This window comes from Actinia tenebrosa, unplaced genomic scaffold (genome assembly GCF_029948245.1).
Source record: "Actinia tenebrosa isolate PJP-AT-01 unplaced genomic scaffold, QUT_ActTen_1.0 PGA_scaffold2__45_contigs__length_23673736, whole genome shotgun sequence".
Lineage (NCBI taxonomy): Eukaryota > Metazoa > Cnidaria > Anthozoa > Actiniaria > Actiniidae > Actinia > Actinia tenebrosa.
In genome coordinates this window covers 8,069,223-8,086,484 of record NW_028292579.1, presented here as the reverse complement: position 1 = coordinate 8,086,484, position 17,262 = coordinate 8,069,223, and the positions used below count along the sequence as shown (strand labels likewise).

General features: G+C 37.7%; 1 protein-coding gene across 1 annotated transcript; it reads right to left on the bottom strand.

Annotated features, from left to right (window-relative positions):
- Positions 1 to 1,700: 1,700 nt before the first annotated feature.
- LOC116301868 (glutathione synthetase) lies at positions 1,701 to 16,137 on the bottom strand. The gene is made up of 13 exons (XM_031711032.2): positions 15,730 to 16,137; positions 14,952 to 15,027; positions 14,650 to 14,816; positions 13,179 to 13,227; positions 12,710 to 12,783; positions 12,280 to 12,360; positions 11,532 to 11,612; positions 10,990 to 11,059; positions 9,808 to 9,929; positions 9,645 to 9,714; positions 6,749 to 6,830; positions 6,221 to 6,413; positions 1,701 to 5,029 (listed from the first exon to the last, which is right to left on the bottom strand). The coding sequence occupies exons 1-13, from the start codon at positions 15,999 to 16,001 to the stop codon at positions 4,906 to 4,908; spliced, it is 1,461 nt and encodes a 486-aa protein (XP_031566892.1). The 5' UTR covers positions 16,002 to 16,137; the 3' UTR covers positions 1,701 to 4,905.
- Positions 16,138 to 17,262: the final 1,125 nt, after the last annotated feature.

Below are 17,262 nucleotides of genomic sequence, written 5' to 3'. Positions count from 1 at the left end.
GGTTTTAAAATGTTTGTTTATTTATTTGTTTATTTGATAGCAATAACATTAGCATTATTGCTATTGGTATCTTATTCTGTATTTCTTTTTATTCGACTGGACTGGCCGAGTTCGACTGAAGTTATATTAGTTTAGGTCGCCTAATGCGAGCCGGGTTCGATTCCAGGACTCGGTGTCGTATGTGACTCGAGTTCATGTTAGTTTTTTCTCTCCTGCGCCGGCCTCGAAGGCTTTTCCTTTGGATTCTCTTTTTTTCTACCTGCGCAAAAGAAGGGCCACAAGTTTGTTACCCTAAAATAAGCAGTTTTTTAAGTCGTGACTTTCTTGCACCATCATACAAAGCAAAATTAAAGGGAAATAATCGGTCGTCAAATTAACGGCTTAGATTAATTCTCAAATTTTTATAGATATTGTGAAACAACCACTGGGTTGATCAAAGCCACAGAACAGCAAATTGAAAGATTGAATTGGAGTTAAAAGCGGTTAGGTTTTGTCAGGAGAGAGGAAAACCAGTGAGAGAATCAACAATCCTCTAATCGAGGGAGCGACCTAACAAACTGAATATATTAAAATAGTTGGGAAATTCGGCACTAGCTTCAGTCAAGTTGTTGACATTCGGTCTTGACGCGAAACAGCTAGATTCAATAGCATTGTAGGTGGCCAATTCAAGAGAAAATTAGAAACGGTATATATTTTGGCATTCGCATGGAAACATGTACAACGTAACGCATGCTTGGAAACATGTATCAACGTAACGCATGCTTGGAAGTAAGTCTCGTACGTCCACCGAGACATTTGCATATGAAAAATTAGTGTCGAATGTCTTGATCCGCTCTCATATAGTTTGGAAAATATGAAAATTTAACATTGAAACTTGCAATTGCCTGAAAAATAATGGAATTTACAAAAAGGTTAGCTTTTCTTAAAGCAATTTTTCTTTGGGACCCCGTGTTGGAGCTCGGCTCTGTGTGGTTTCCCTTGCCCATAAGGCGAAGTTTACAAGATAAAAATAAAATAAAATAAAAATAAAACATATATTCCAATTCGATCTGTGAGTTACTTTACTGCCCTGACTTAGATCAGCTCAGAGGTTGTTTCAGAGTTTGATCTATGTTAGCCGTGCCCTAACTTAGATCAGCCCAGAGGTTGCTTTGAGGTTCGATCTGTAAGTTAGCCGTGCCCTGACTTAGGTCAGCCCAGAGGTTGCTTCAGGGTTCAATCTGTGAGTTAACCGTGCCCTGACTTAGATCAGCCCAGAGGTTGTTTCAGGGTTCGATCTGTGAGTTAGCCATGCCCTGGCTTAGATCAGCCCAGAGGTTGTTTCAGGGTTCAATCTGTGAGTTAGCCATGCCCTGACTTAGATCAGCGCAGAGGTTGTTTCAGGGTTTGATCTGTGAGTTAACCGTGCCCTGACTTAGATCAGCCCAGAGGTCGTTTCAGGGTTCGATCTGTGAGTTAGCCGTGCCCTGACTTAGATAGCCCAGAGGTTGTTTCAGGGTTCGATCTGTAAGTTAGCCATGTCGACTTAGGTCAGCCCAGAGTTGTTTTAGGATTCAATCTGTGAGCTAACCGTGCCCTGACATAGATAATTTGGGATTAAAATGTGGGTTATCCGTGCCCTGACATAGATCATCCCAGAGGTTGTATCAGGATATTTTTTTATATTTTTATCTGAATATATCTGAATTACCACTAGAATATTTCGTCAATATTCATTTATTTGTTCATTTTTGCCTTAAATTGAATAAGCACATTAATGCTTCGCCAAAAGGTTTAAAGCATAGTACCCTCTTTATCATACATCTCATACTAGAGTACAAACACTGTATCCATGAAACAGTACTAAATAGCTAGAACTGATTTGTACTAAATGTCATGCAGGGATGAAACAACATGAAGAAATGCCCCTTTTTATACCAATCTCGTAGTTGAATGGGCCACCCTGGTTAAATAAAGTTTACATTTACTTTAACAACAGAAAACTATGGACATTGAAGATTTTGTAGAGATATTTCATTTGGCTAGTGCAAACAGTTGCATATTCAGTGACTAACAGTCAAAAGTGAAATAAAATAATATGCACTAAATTAGAGTTTCGCTGTAACAGACAACATGAGGCAATCTGACCGGACCAATGGAAGGGTATCTGTCTTTAAAGAGGTGTCCACCTTACAGGGGTGTCTGCCTTAAGCGAGTTTCGCTGTAACAAAAAAAATACTGATGGGGCAATCTGATCGGTATAAGGGAAGGGTGTCTTCCTAAGAGGGTCCACCTTACAGGGGTGTCTGCCTTAAGCGAGTTTCGCTGTAACAAAAAAAAATACTGATGGGGCAATCTGATCGGTATAAGGGAAGGGTGTCCTCCTAAGAGTGTCCACCTTACATGGGGTGTCTGCCTTGAGCGAGTTTCGCTGTAACAAAAAAAATACTGATGGGGCAATCTGATTGGTATAAGGGAAGGGTGTCCTCCTAAGAGTGTCCACCTTACAGGGGTGTCTGCCTTAAGCGAGTTTCGCTGTAACAAAAAAAAAAAAAAAAATATGGGGCAATCTGATCGGTTATAAGGGAAGGGTGTCTGCCTAAGAAATTTCCACCTTACAGGGGTGTCTGCCTTAAGCGAGTTTCGCTGTAACAAAAAAAAAAAAAAAAAAAAGGGTCAATCTGATCGGTATATGGGAAGGGTGTCTGCCTAAGAAGTGTATCGAGGGAGTTCCCAGCACTATGTATTAAGGTTAATGTTTTTTCACGGGCCAAGTAAAACCATTTTACTATTTAGTGGGAAAAAAGTTAGTACTGGTTCACGAATTTATAGCATTTTAGTTTTAATCTTCAAGAAACCTTGTAAATATTATAGATAAAATATCGAATCGCTTATTTTATTTTATTATTTTACTTTAATTTCAATGAAAAAGCACCACCACTGCTCATGTTTCATTGTTTGGTGCCTTAGACTGTAGACTTATTAAAGGCTTGAGGCGTAATAGAGGAAATAGAGTATATCATATTCTTCGTTTGCACGTTACGTCATCGCGGCCATGTTGGTACCATTTAACAAAATATTTCTCATCTATTGTTAACGGTACCATAATTGCCGCCATGCTATTGTCTTTTAACTCTCCTGGGAATACTTGCAACCCATCAATACATATTTAAAAAAATGTATATACTCAATTGAAGAATGGTTGTCGGGATCAGAAACAAAAAACATAGAAGCTAAGACCGAAATGGCACATGGGAAGTACGTTAATTAGATGCATGCTGTGACCGGCGACCCGTGGCATTATCCACTGTTTTTAATACGCGTTTGGCATTCTAAACCGACTGCATGGATGGCGCAAATGAATAAATTATAATATAATTATGTTATTTCCCATGTGCCATTTCGGTCTCAGCTTTTATGTTTTATGTTTCTGAACCCGAAAACAATTCTTCAATTGAGTGTGTGTGTGATATACTGTATTTCCTCTATAATGCCTAAAGCCTTTAATAAGCCTGCAGTCTTAGGCACCAAACAAAAAAACATGAGCGGTGGTGGTGCTTTTCCATTGGCAGACCTTTGAAAATCATTTCATCAGTCGAGATTATAAAGACAAATAAAAATAATCAATAATAATCAAAGATCAGAAAAATGTATTAAGCCCCAGCCTGTAGTAAGCCCTCCCTTATAATAGACAAAGAAATAACGAAAATAAATAAGCACCTAATGGGCTAAATAGAGGAAATACGGTACTACTGCTTTTATTGAAACAACCCTCCCCATAAAATAAAAATAGCCAATATGATGCGACAGAATCCATGAACAATAACCTAGCATTACACCGCTGGATTGCATGAGATTAGTTTGAAAGGGCGAACCTAGTCAGCACTAAATCTTACCTTTACTTTTATATTAGGGATCCCAGCCATTTTGAAAATCAAGATTCCCTGACTTTTCCCTGACTAAATAACAGTTTTCACTGGCCTTGTTGAGCTGCATGGGCAAGCATGGGCCACATGCCTAACTTTTACCTAGGCCCCGCTCTTATCATATTGCACAGGATACCCAACGTAATTAAACAGTCCAACATAAATGATACCAAATACTTCAAAAAATTATTTTTCATTACTTGAAAAGATTTATCAGTCTATTCGAAAATTGCAAGCAGCATGAGTATCACACGGATATTCATAGTTAACTTTAAACAAAATTCCCTGACTTTTCCCTGACCCATGGAAACCCGGTATAAGATGCTGTAAGTAGACTCGTGTGGTATCTCAAACTACTTAATGATGGTAAGAACGCCCTCCTCTGTCATCCATCATGGCGGAAAATGATCACGTCATCCGCAACAGCAAATTTGTTTTGAAGTGAAATTTTGAAAACATCCTAAATATGTAAATTATGTAGAAAATATGTGGCTATAATTTTATGCTTTCCGACGATATCTTGAAAAAACTTTGATTGACGGCTACTAAAACCCGTATTTCGTCGCGGCGACAAATCGTAAGATACTTTTACTATATTTTTTGTGAAGTCCACCCTCATTGTTTAGTGGCCACTCAAGTGAAGTGGAGAAAATGTATATTGGAAAAGCAATGCTTGAAATTTGAATAGGTCAATCATTAAGAAAAAAAGCGTTACAATATTTTCATCGTTGTATTAGACCTTTTTAGCTTGGGAGTAATGTTGTCCCATTTCGGACCACGTCTCATTCCCTAGAGTAACATTTCTTTTTTTAACGGTTGTGCATGAGAAGTCACATGGATATAGATACAACTCAAACTAAGAATCTTCTTCTAAAGAGAATGACACGTGGTCAAATGGGAAAGTATTACTTCCAACCTTAACAGGTCTAATTAAACCTTCATTCCATCACTCTTGCCTTACTCATTCATGAAAAAGGTTACTTGATCTTATCTGGGTAAATTAGAAGAGGTACGGGCTATCTAGGTTGGCCCTGCCAGAGGCAACGCCACCATCTTGATGTTCAATGCTCTTCGTGCGCATCAAATGTCCTACTTCTTTGCTGACCAGTACTTTGTCTCCAAGGCTTAAAATAACAACATTAAAAATATTAATATCCATAGATATAATAATATAGATTTCAGTATAGATATAACGTATATTTTACAACAATCACTTCAGTAAGGGGCTCGTTCCACACGCACTAACTACGTAAACTATATTTAGACACAAGAAACAAGAAACAAGACACAAGACACAAGACACAAGACACAAGACAATGACACCACACACCACACACAAGACACAAGACACCAGACAATGACACAAGACACAAGACAATGACACAAGACACAAGACAATGACACAAGACACCAGAGACAAGACACAAGTCACAAGACACAAGATACAAGTCACAAGTCACAAGACACAAAAAACAGCACCCATCTTTAGTTTTGATTACAACATAGTTAGGATAGTACGCGCGTGCTGATTGGTCGAAAACTGTGCTTTATTAGTGAACGGAGCACAGTGCTGACGCCATATGCGCGCGCGAAGTGCTGCTAGACCCTGCGACCGTCTTTCTTTTTGCGTAAATAAACTTATCAGTCGGCTAAGCATCTGATAAGACTATGTATTTTTTACGGGGTATTTATACAAGTGACGAGTAAAAATGTCGGTACAGCCGTATCAGATGTTTAGGCTACTGATAAGTTGTTTATCATTTAATTCTGCAAAGAAATGCTCAAACTCTCTGAGAAGTGAGACAATAGGAGTGCTGATACTTAGTTCTGCCATGGTAATATGACGTGAAAATTTCAGGAAAAAAGTTTTAATTATCTTGACTTTTTTTCCGCAATCATCAATAATATAATAAAATTTGGTCGCATTTTATTATTCAGATACTTCACCGTGATTGGATAATTTGTGAAAAGATTGTTTGGTGGCCTTGGTTCGAGTAGTGAGTGACTCTCACTATAAACATTTCTCATATATCTCTTTACTAAGCAAACATTTGCAGTGCAAATCGAAAAACCGAGGGCACCTAGAAAATTCTAGGAATGTTCTGTTCTTCTTTGGCCAATCAGAATTGTATTTCTAGGCCACAAGATAACGGAAAGATAACAATAACGCTTCTGATTGGCTGATTAAACATTCTTGAAATATTTCTAGGTGCCCACGGTTTTTCGATTTGCAGTGTGACAATTTTGCAGGCTCAAAGACAACAAACGTTGATGGCAGACAAGGATCACGTGACCTGTCTAAGCTCATACTTTACCTTATTAGTACGCCAAATATCCCCAATTCACTGATGACGTCAGTCAACACAGGTTTTTCGAGTTCAGGGCGAATGATGTAGTTCTTGAAGGATGGAGGTCGTATTTTGTCCATGAGGATGTACTGGGATCGCTCATGTGCATTTTTCATCTTGTTCAAAGTAGTCTTGATATCATCGCCATAAAAATTGTTCCCTGAAAAAAATAATTTTTATTTTCAGATACCAGAGTCTGAAATGTTTAGCAATTTTACGATTCTGACAAACATTTTAAATTGAAGAGCAAACGACCCTTTCTGGTCTTTATCTCTGAGACAACAAGTAGTCTTTAGTCGTGAAAGAAAAGCTGATGAATATGGCGATGATGTTGATGATGAAGGTGATGATGTATGTAGTATTGATGGTGGTGGTGATGATGATGATGGAGGTGATGATGATAATGTTTATTATCATGAAAATAAGTTTAAAAAATCCCAACCCTACTAAATACAGCCAAACAGAATGCAGATGGAATCAAATCTAGTATAATACCTCCTCCTTCTCTTTGTGGCTTCAGTACGTACTTCTCAGGGTCTTGTAAGGCCATCTTGACCGTCTGTTCCCCTTCAGGTCCCTGGATTGGAAGGTACTAAATCAGTCTACGAACAGCAACAAACATATCTTTTCTCTAGCGTACAAAGCAAGCACCCTCCTCTTCCTAAAATACAAAACCACATATACACCCCTCTCCAATAGGTGGATGTAATGTACTTATTTCGATAGACACTTGCAGCTCGTCGGAATACAGCTCGATTTGGAGAAAATAACAATAGGTTTTTCAATTCTAAAGAGATTGAAATGGTATTGTTTTGACCTCCAAAATGAGCTGCTTTGACGTCACATAAAATCAGGATTATGTGAAACCTCGTTCCCAGTGCCCTCTCACAAGAAGGAATTACCACTTGTCACCTGTTTCAATTTCTCTCCGCGCACGTGAGAGGGCACTGGGAACGAGGTTGATCAGATCAAACAAGTAACAATTTTTTTTATGGCAATTACTGCTTGATGATACTCACAGGGTGTAAAACTGTAACTGATAAAACATCTCAAGTGCATCAATAGTTAACCAGCGGTTCAAATGTATCTACTCATAATCCTTACCGGTCTCAGCTTTATAGCATTTGAGGAGGTTAAATTTGTCTTAAATCAAAGGTCTCAATGAGACGACTCACGAATATGTTAATAAGCGATGGTAAAACCAATAGAAAGGGGATATGTTGTAAAGAAATAGAGGATATTACATGGGCGCGCGGAGATACGAAATTTATCTTCTAGTGTTGAAAAGATCTCTCACGAGTGAGCGCAGCTCACTCGTGAGAGATTTTCAACACGAGAAGATAAAATTCGTATCTTCAAGCGGCCATGTAATTTTCTTTTTATTATATAATTATCAATGAAGTATGTTTTGGCTTTTTCAGGCAATTCTTTCCGTGTATTTTTGAATAGCCATCGCAATGGTGTTATTTTCACACGTGAAAATAACATGTTATTTTCACGTGTGAAGATATCAATTTTTCGAAATAGAGAAAAATAGATATTTCATTGGTAATTATATAATAAATATGAATAATAATGTTTACAAAAAGCAGATTTGTTGGGAAATTTAAAGAAATTTTTCGTTTGCACGTTACGTCATCGCAGCCATGTTGGTACCATTTAACAAAAGATTTCTCATTAGTATCCATTGTTAACGGTACCACAATGGCCGCCATGTTTTTGTCTTTTAACTCTCTTGGGAATGCTTGCAACCTATCAATGGTATAGTCTGGTGCAAAGGACGAACGCAAACGCAAGGAAAATTACTACGCACGAAACACGAGGCACAACAAACTGGTTTATCTGGTTTAGCTTGCAGCTTTTTATGAAAATGACTCGTAAACTGGATTATCTGGTTTCATAACACAGCGCGCAAAGCAGGCAGGAGGACTATAACCGGTTTTTATGCAAATGACTCGCAAACTGGTTTATCTGGTTTCATAACACAGCGCGCAAAGTAGGCAGGAGGACTATAACAGGTTTTTATGCAAATGACTCGTAAACTAGTTTATCTGGTTTCATAACACAACGCGCTAAGCAGACAGGATGACTATAACAGGTTTCTATGCAAATGAGCCAAGTAATAGCATAGAATCACAAACATTCCTAGGGAGCATACGCGAGTCAAAAAGTATACACCTATTTCAATAAACGTTGTCATCGCCAAAGGCGAAAGGCAATATGCGAAAAGTGATAGGAGATAGGTCATTCCAGGATCCAAGAATAGCTAGAATGACTTGTGCTTCTCCTCCTTATTCTCGTCAAGAGCATGGACCTTCGTGCTGAGACTGATTCGATGTTCTTTGTATTCAACGAAACCATTTCTACGGCGAAATGAACCTATCTTTTTCGCTTTTGGCGATGCGATACAGTCAATTCAAAAAACGTTGTCGTCGACCGGCTCAAGCCTACGCGACTGGACCGAAAGGAATATGGGTAAAAATCACTGAAGCGGTTAAATATTCGTTCTGAATTAATTGTTCCCGCTAGTAATAAGATAATAATGGCTAGAAACAATCCATCAAATGCATGTCTTTGGGTTTAGAGAAATAAAAACAAAGTAGTTATGATTCAGTTCACAATTTCGAAAATATGAAGGCATTAAAAAAACGTCTCCTTCAACACTTCCCGCTCGCCTACAAAGGTTCGTGCTGTAAACCAGGCATAACTAGTCAGATAAAATTATTGAGTCAACTCGGCTTCAATGATTGCTACCCAGAGTTCCTTTCGGTGCAGTCGCGTAGGCTTGAGTTGGTCGACGACAACATTTTTTGAATTGACTGTATTTATTGAAATAGGCGTAGAAACATTGCCGATGTTACAGTCAAAATACGTAAACCGTGAGCACATAAAATATGCCTGGAATGTTAAACATCGTGTTCTGACCAATACCATTGGTCAGAACACAAAACTCACCATTCCAGTCATTTTTTAGCTGTTCACGGTTTTCTTTACCCTGACTGTAATGTGCCAACACTTTTAACAATAGGTTTATTGGATCGTTCAGCAGACTTCAAGTTGTAATCAACCAAACAAATTATAAGAACTATTCATCGACATTCCACGATATCATGTCCATCCTAACCCAGACGTTCCTCTGAGAAAGAACCCAATCATGAAAGTATATAAGGGGATATATTCGGCTCCTTCTTTGGGTAACGGACACAGTCATTTACGTAGTTCAATAGCCACAACAAAAGACTCCAAGTTATACAATAGAACGAAGCAAACCAGAGAATACAATAGTTTTGCGGTACATGCAAAAGGACCCCCCCCCCCCCCCCACTCAAAAAAAAAAAAAAAAACCCTCCCCACCCTCAGTTCAAGTCACTGCACAAATGAAGTGGATTACCTCATCTAGCGTGTAGAGGCCTGTAAACGTTTTTTTAATTCGGCGTAAAGAAGCTTCATCCGAAATGAACCTGCAAGGGATATAAAAAGGCATTTTGTTAGAACGAGAAAGGACAAGAATAAGGAAAAGGACAAGAATGAGGACAAGGACAACTAAAAAATACCTTTCGAGGACACCAGGTTCTGCCAAGACCTGTTGGACTTTTTTGGTCCCAACAAGATGTAATGCTGCAGTTGGAGATTTGATGGCAAGAGATCTTTCTAGCAGTAGTCTTGCAGACCATTCCTACGACAAACCCAAATGAAACCAATGATAACCATATGTCAATATTAGTCAAAAAGTAGAGGGGTAGTAACAGCGCAGCGCCCTTAGAAACGAATGGAAAAGGGTGTAGGAATTTGATGTTGGTAATGTAATGTAGTCGTAACGTATATTGAGATTGGATGAATTACTGAAAGACAATGGGAAGCCATTTCAATGTTACGTCATGTCTCTCGTACGTACCGGAAGTTAGTACCGCCTGTTTCCCACTCATAAGAAAACCCCTCTACCTCTACGGCATGTTGTACCGTGTACGTACTGTAAGTTAGTACCGTACGTTTTCCACTCATAAGAAAACCACTCTACGGCATGTTGTACCGTGTACGTACTGTAAGTTAGTACCGTATGTTTCCCACCCATAAGGAAACCACTCTACGGCATGTTGTACCGTGTACGTACTGTAAGAGAGTACCGTACGTACCCCACTCATAAGGAAACCACTCTACGGCATGTTGTACAGTGTACGTACTGTAAGAAAGTACCGTACGTACCCCACTCATAAGGAAACCACTCTACGGCATGTTGTACAGTGTTCGTACTGTAAGAAAGTACCGTACGTTTCCCACTCGTAAGAAAACCACTCTACAGCACGTTGTACCGTGTACGTACTGTAAGTTAGTACCGTACGTTTCCCATTCGTAAGAAAACCAATGCAAAAAGTAACACATTCTGGAATTTACGTCATCTCATTGGCATATTGATATTTTAAATATTTATATCTTTGAAAAGAGACGACCACATACAAAAATACTGCACCATACTACTACACTGTTCACATATAATTGATTTTGAAAATAACATTTTCCCCTTGATATACATTTTAAAAAATCCATGAAAGTGAATTTTATAATAACCATAGGAACTTCACGCTTTCTGATTGGCTATTTTTATCATCAATAAGAGGACAGGTAAATAAACTCGGCTACGCCTCGTGGATCCACACTACTTTGACAATGTGATGCACAATTTATCGTCAATAAGAGGAAAGACAGATAAAAAACTGATGTTCACTTATTCTACTCACATCTTCTGAAGGGTAATTTTCAGGGGTGTATCCAGCACGGAAATATACCACAGCAACTTCATAGCCCTCCCTAATCGAAAGAAAACAGATTTATTAATTTAATTCACTCGCTATTTGTATGGTATAATAGACCCCCTGCAGCACGCCGGAATGCAGCTCAATTTGGAGGACATAACAATAGGTTTCCAATTCTTTAGCTCAATAGTCCCCTTCACAGTTCCCTGCGCCATCTCGAAAGGTAGCCGTGCCTTAGAATCGAAGCGGGACGAACGGTGAGCTTGCAATAATACAGACCTCTTTTTAACACCTTGGAAAATTATTCAGTCTCTATAGTTGCAAGCTCACCGTTCGTCTAGCTTCGATGCAAAGGCACGGCTACCTTTCAAGATGGCGCAGGGAACTGTGAAAGGGACTATTAGTAAGTCATTCCAGAGCTTGGGAGCTGATATAGAAAAAGCTGAATCGATCTCCAGCTCCATGTAAAAGTTAAAAGAGAGTAACACAGCAAGTGGCAGATTTGGATGTCTTCAGTTCATACTTACACCATCAGTTTTTTGTTATCAAGACTTGCAACTTTATACAAGGTTGTGAGGGAACGTCTGATTAGTCTTATACTTGGTTTCCTTAAAAAAACAAAAAACAAAAAACAAAAAAAACAGAAAACGTTCAGTTCCTAAATCTCAATTACGAATTAAGTGGTATAAATCAACTTCATATACCGACTTCTGACTCCGAAGGTTTTTCTGGCCTTCCAGATCTTTTCTCTTAGTCCCCTCAAATCAACTCCTACTAATTCAAACTGGTTAGATCTGTGCTCCGGGGTCATACATGGACTGTCTAGCGGCTGCCAGAGGCACCTCACCTTCACATGCTTTCAGTTCGACCCCGTTGAGATGTGCCACTGCTGTACTTGCGGTGGTGATTAGCGATGACAAGTTTCTTTTTTCTTTTTGAAAGTAACAATTTACCAAGGCCAGTTATATTAACTACAGCTATTTGAAAAAAGGTTGAATACTGCATACTGCATACTAAATAGTGCATTATAAGACCGAAGTGCATTGTGGTTCATAGTGACATTGTCTAAAGTAGGCTTAATAATAATTATTTATTCTATTTTAGTGTATTCCATCTGAAACAATATACTAACTACATGTAGAAAGTCAATTGCTGTATATTTACTTTTTATTTCAAATTAACGAGACCCACAATGCACTTCGGTCTTGGAATACACTATTCAGTATGCAGTATTCAGTATTCAACCTTTTTTCAAATAGCTGTATATCAACCCACCTTTGACAGAGGTAATACTCTAGAAGCTTCTGATCAAATTTGTTTGTTTCATTATCTGTAATAACCATAAGAACAACAGCACTGAAAAATAATAAAATAATTTTGAATTAGAGGACAAAAATACATCTTTAATATTATCCAAAATCGATACAATTAAGCACAAAAAAATACAAAAAAAATCGATATCCCTTAGTTAGTATCCTTGATTTCTTTTTAAACCTGATACTAGTCTTACTAAGTTTCTTTCTTTCTTTCTTTCTTTCTTTCTTTCTTTCTTTCTTTCTTTCTTTCTTTCTTTCTTTCTTTCTTCCTTTCTTTCTTTCTTTATTTAATGATTCGCCCAAGAGCAGGTGATAATATAATAGGTCCCCTATATAGTGTTAACACCCAAGGGTGATAAAGTATGATTTTAAGGACGATACTACTGTACCTTTTGGAGCCATAAAACTCCCAAGCCTGGGCCAATCCCTCTGCTATTCCAGCTAATGAAGAGTTAACTGGCATCTGTCATGAAAAAAAATGGACTACTAAATTACTAAGGCACCTTATCCAGCCAAAGCTTTTATTTGTAGATGAAAATGTTTAATTACAGTTGAATGTTCTTGAACCCCGCTTGGTTAGCTGAGTTGGTAAGAGGTTTGGTCTGTTGTGCGGGAGGTCAAGGTTCAATTGGTGTCTCAAAATAACGGTTTCAATGCTTTCTTTATCTCAAAAATAACATTTTATGCATTTGCATTAACGGTTTCTTTACTGGGTGTGAATAACTAGTCAAGTGCTCTCTTTAAAGACTGTATTATGTTGTTCTAACCAATTGAGCAGTAGTGATCTTTAGAACAAGAGTCTGACTAGTGGCTTAATTCACACTATATTATTCTACAGTGTCAGAAAGATTTTAATACCTGTTGAGATCCTACAGCAACATTTTTCCCAGTTAATCCAAGTACATAACTAAAAGAAAAATAATAATAGTGAACTAAAAATTCAACAGTTCCAAGGGTAAATGTGTGGATGGATATAACTAAATAAACCTTTGGTCTTTAACTTGCACAGGTATCATTTTTCCCATTTCAGACCAGGGCCCAGTTGTATGAAGGGTAGATAGCACTAATAATAATAATAATAATGATGATGATAAGATGATGATGATAAGATGATGATATGACGATGATGATGATGATGATGATGATATCTTTATTTACCCTGATAAAAAAAATAATGATCAGCTGGACATAAGAACTGCTGGTATAAACTGGTGTTCAGCCCTGGGGAGTGGGGGGTACTCTGCCAGGATTTGGGTAGGGGTGTTCCACTGGGATTCTGAAAGGGGTACCCTGTTTATGACAAAAAACCTCAAATTTGCATACCCTGTTTATGACAAGAAGCTTAAAAAACCATACCCTGTTCAGCAGATCATCCCCGTTAAGTCCATATATGGGAGTACCCCCCCCCCCCCATCCCTCCCAGGTGTTCAGCAAAAATATAAACTAAATCTAAAACTATTTGATGGATAAATCTTATCCAGTGAATAAATTTATTGGATAACAGAATCAAATTATCCACTGGATAAGGATTTATCTATCGGATAGCACTTCGTACAACTGGACCCAGGTATCATTCCCTAAAAGATACTAAGATTATTTGTTTATCAGTTGCACACATGACCATAAGACGCATAACTATGGATGCAACTCAAACAAAGAATCTTTCTCTCAAGAGAAAATTACACTTGGTCTGAATCGGGTGGAATAGATTATGAAAGTAAGCAATATTTTAAACTGATATTGTTTAGTGGCTACTAGTTTGGACAGCATTGGTGTGTTGAATACAGGAAATGAATAAACTTCACTTATATTACAGGCGTTTCCATAACAAGGCGTTTCCATAACATTGTCAGAAAACACAAAGCTATATAAGGGCATGTGGCTATAGAATGTCATGGAAACACCTTGATTGATGTCAACCAAAAGCTTCTTCATGGCGACAGAAACTATCACTAGAGCGGCGTGTGTGACTGAGAATGGCTGTAACTATATATTTTAATACAAACACCACTTGACCCCATACTGGACTCTTCCATGAGGTTCCCTCCACACGCACTACCACTATGTTCTATAACTACAACTGCGCTCCCACTCACATGTTGCTTTTTATGGAGGGAGGAAACCGGAGATCCCGGAGAAAACCCTCGTAGCAAGAGAGAGAACAACACATCAAATAAACTCAACTCACGTATGATCCAGTCTGAGCCAGGGCTCGAACCCAGACCACAGTAGTGGTGAGAGGTGGGCGGTAAACCACTACACAACAAACCTTTTACAGACTGTTTAAGAACATCTTTCTTTAAAACTTTATGCATATTTAATCTTTTACCTGCCCAGTCCTGGTAGCTTGCTACCAAGGCACCCAAATGAAGATGCAATAGTGTTGACTTCCACTTGTTTGATATTCAACTGTTCATCACATTCCTTCACACTTGTGGCACCTTGTTTATCGCTATCCAGCATGTAGTCCGACCGCAACAAACCAAGAGATATTGGCTAGAAAATATAAAAAAGACAATGTTTAAAAAATCACCTCCACAATATTAACAACATGACACATGAAAAAAGAGTAAGTTATCAATATGAAATAAAGCTAAATTTAGAAATTTCTAGACTGTATGGACTACAAACCTGTGCTATTCCTTCCTTCCTTGTCTGTTCGTAGATATCGTAGATCCGACCAGTAAATTCATCCACTGTTATTGTTCTAATAATCAATAATATTGATCTTAGTTAAGCTGGCTAAATGTATTTAAATTTACTAAATTATAAAGCTGTAAATACATGTAAATATATGTACATGTATACCATGCTGGAACATTTTTTTTTTTAAATTTGAAAAATCATTTGTCAATTTATTTATTTATTTATGATTTATGGTGGCTATGGCGTCATGTGAAAATGAAGAATATTGATTCAGAAATAAATTGCTTCTATAGAAACTTTTTTTAGAACCATCACTCCCCATACAGGTTTCCTCCACACACACTATCACTACATTCTATATTCATAATATACCATACTCAAGTCACATGTTGATTTTTATGGAGGGAGGAATTTGAAACACCACTGTCACTGATGTTTTGAAAGTTCTCAAATTGAACTCACCGAAAGGGTCGTCCAAATTTGGAAACTATCTTTTACTAAATTTTGAGGCCGTACGATTTCCTATACTAATTATTTCCAAAAACAATACTGATTTTAATTGATAACTGTGATTGGACCAGGATCTCATAATTTTGGTGAATTATGCTCTGTCTTAATTCGCAGGTTGAAATTAAACACTAGTCAAACTGATATCCTGGAGCTGAATACATTATATGCAGAAATTATTATTTCTTATTTTTTCTGTTAAAAAATATCAGCCTTTGTATATTAAACTTCCAAAGGCATGAATAAGCTTACTCACCCTTGTAGAGATTCTTTCAAAAATTCGTGATCCTGGCTGATTTTATGAACTAAAATATTGAAATCTTGTTGCACTTCTTTGGCTTGGTCGAAGAGTTTCTTCGGAAAAGGAGATGGAAAGAGCATAAAAGGAGCGTGTTCTACATCCCCAGGAGCTTTTCTAGACTGCATTAAAACACCGTTCGCTAAAGAAAAATCTACGGCACTTTTCGTGAGGTCGGATACTTGCTTTTCAGTGAGATTTTTAGTATCAAAATGAAGGTTTAAGTCCATTTTGTTGATAAAATCAGTAGACAATGTTTATCTCTTGTATCTTCTTTCTCGAAATGTTTGGGCTGGGCTGTGAAGAAAAAACGCTCTTAAAAATGACTTTAAAAAGTTGATGATCTCAAATCATTCCACCAGCTAATCCGCCATCTTGAAGCAATATTGTAAATCAGGGGGGTAGGGGTAAATCACGTTTTTGTAACTCCGTCGCGCCTACATAAAATTTAAGCTTTAGTTTCGAAAAATGCAATAAATGCTCTCAAAAGTTAAATATTTATTATTTTGAGAATTCCTATAAACAGGAACATTGTTTTTAATAATTAGTTTCTTCATTTATTTTAAACTTCTCCCTCCCCTCGTATGGTTTTGTGGTTGCGACGACTGCTGACCAGGTAAACTAATGCATGGCAAGCCCACCTGCAAATTATTCATGTGCTCATACATGATCGTCCGTAATCGGGGCAAAGTCCGAAAAGAAAATTGTTGTACTCATTTATATAATTACAATTCACTAAGGTTAGTAGAAGTGAAGTGATTTTTATTTTAAAATATTTTTCAGTTCATTATTAGCGTGTAACTTATGTTTTTTAGTATAAACCTACTAATGGTGTATCACAAATCCTGCGCTCTGATTGGCTGAGCTAATAGTGGGTTATCAATAATAATTGACCACTAAGTAGTGAAAAGAAGCGGTTTTAAGAATAAAAATCAAATTAAGAGAATCTAATTATTTCAACAATGCCTGTATTCATTTATTTGACCTATCATTAGTTTTCTAAGCTACTACTAGACCTCCCGACTTAACAGAACGTACTCGGACATTTATTCGTACAACCAGGCTAAGGTGATTTCACCCTCGTCGGGAACGCTGGGGTAAAATTCTGTCCCTCGTTTCTCGCTGGAGAAACGAGCGACAACGACAGAATTTCACCCCTGATGGGTTCCCGAGTATGAGGTGATTTGGAACGACTAAGCGTGCAATCTATTGTTTGTCACACCGAACATTTCCAACTATTTTTTTATCCCTTGTCAAAACAAAATATTTTCCACCAAAACCAACGAAATATGCTATTTGTATAAGGTATTTGTGAATCTTTTCAAAAAGGAGTTTTATTATTTTCTTTATTTTTGACTAAAGGTTTTTGTTTAGCCTAAACACCTGGGATTAGTATATATTGAGCTACGAAGAAAAATGTTCGCTGATTGGCTAATTAGATCGAGCTGAGAGAAGCGAAACCACCTGGGAAGGTAAGCATCTAGCTCTGGC

Coding starts and splice junctions, on each gene's coding strand:
- LOC116301868 (XM_031711032.2), bottom strand. CDS start 16,001: ATGGACTTAAACCTTCATTTTGATACTAAAAATCTCACTGAAAAGCAA. Junction 14,817..14,951: donor GGAAGGAAGGAATAGCACAG/GTTTGTAGTCCA, acceptor TATATTTTCTAG/CCAATATCTCTTGGTTTGTT. Junction 6,831..9,644: donor GCCTCTACACGCTAGATGAG/GTAATCCACTTC, acceptor CTTCCAATCCAG/GGACCTGAAGGGGAACAGAC.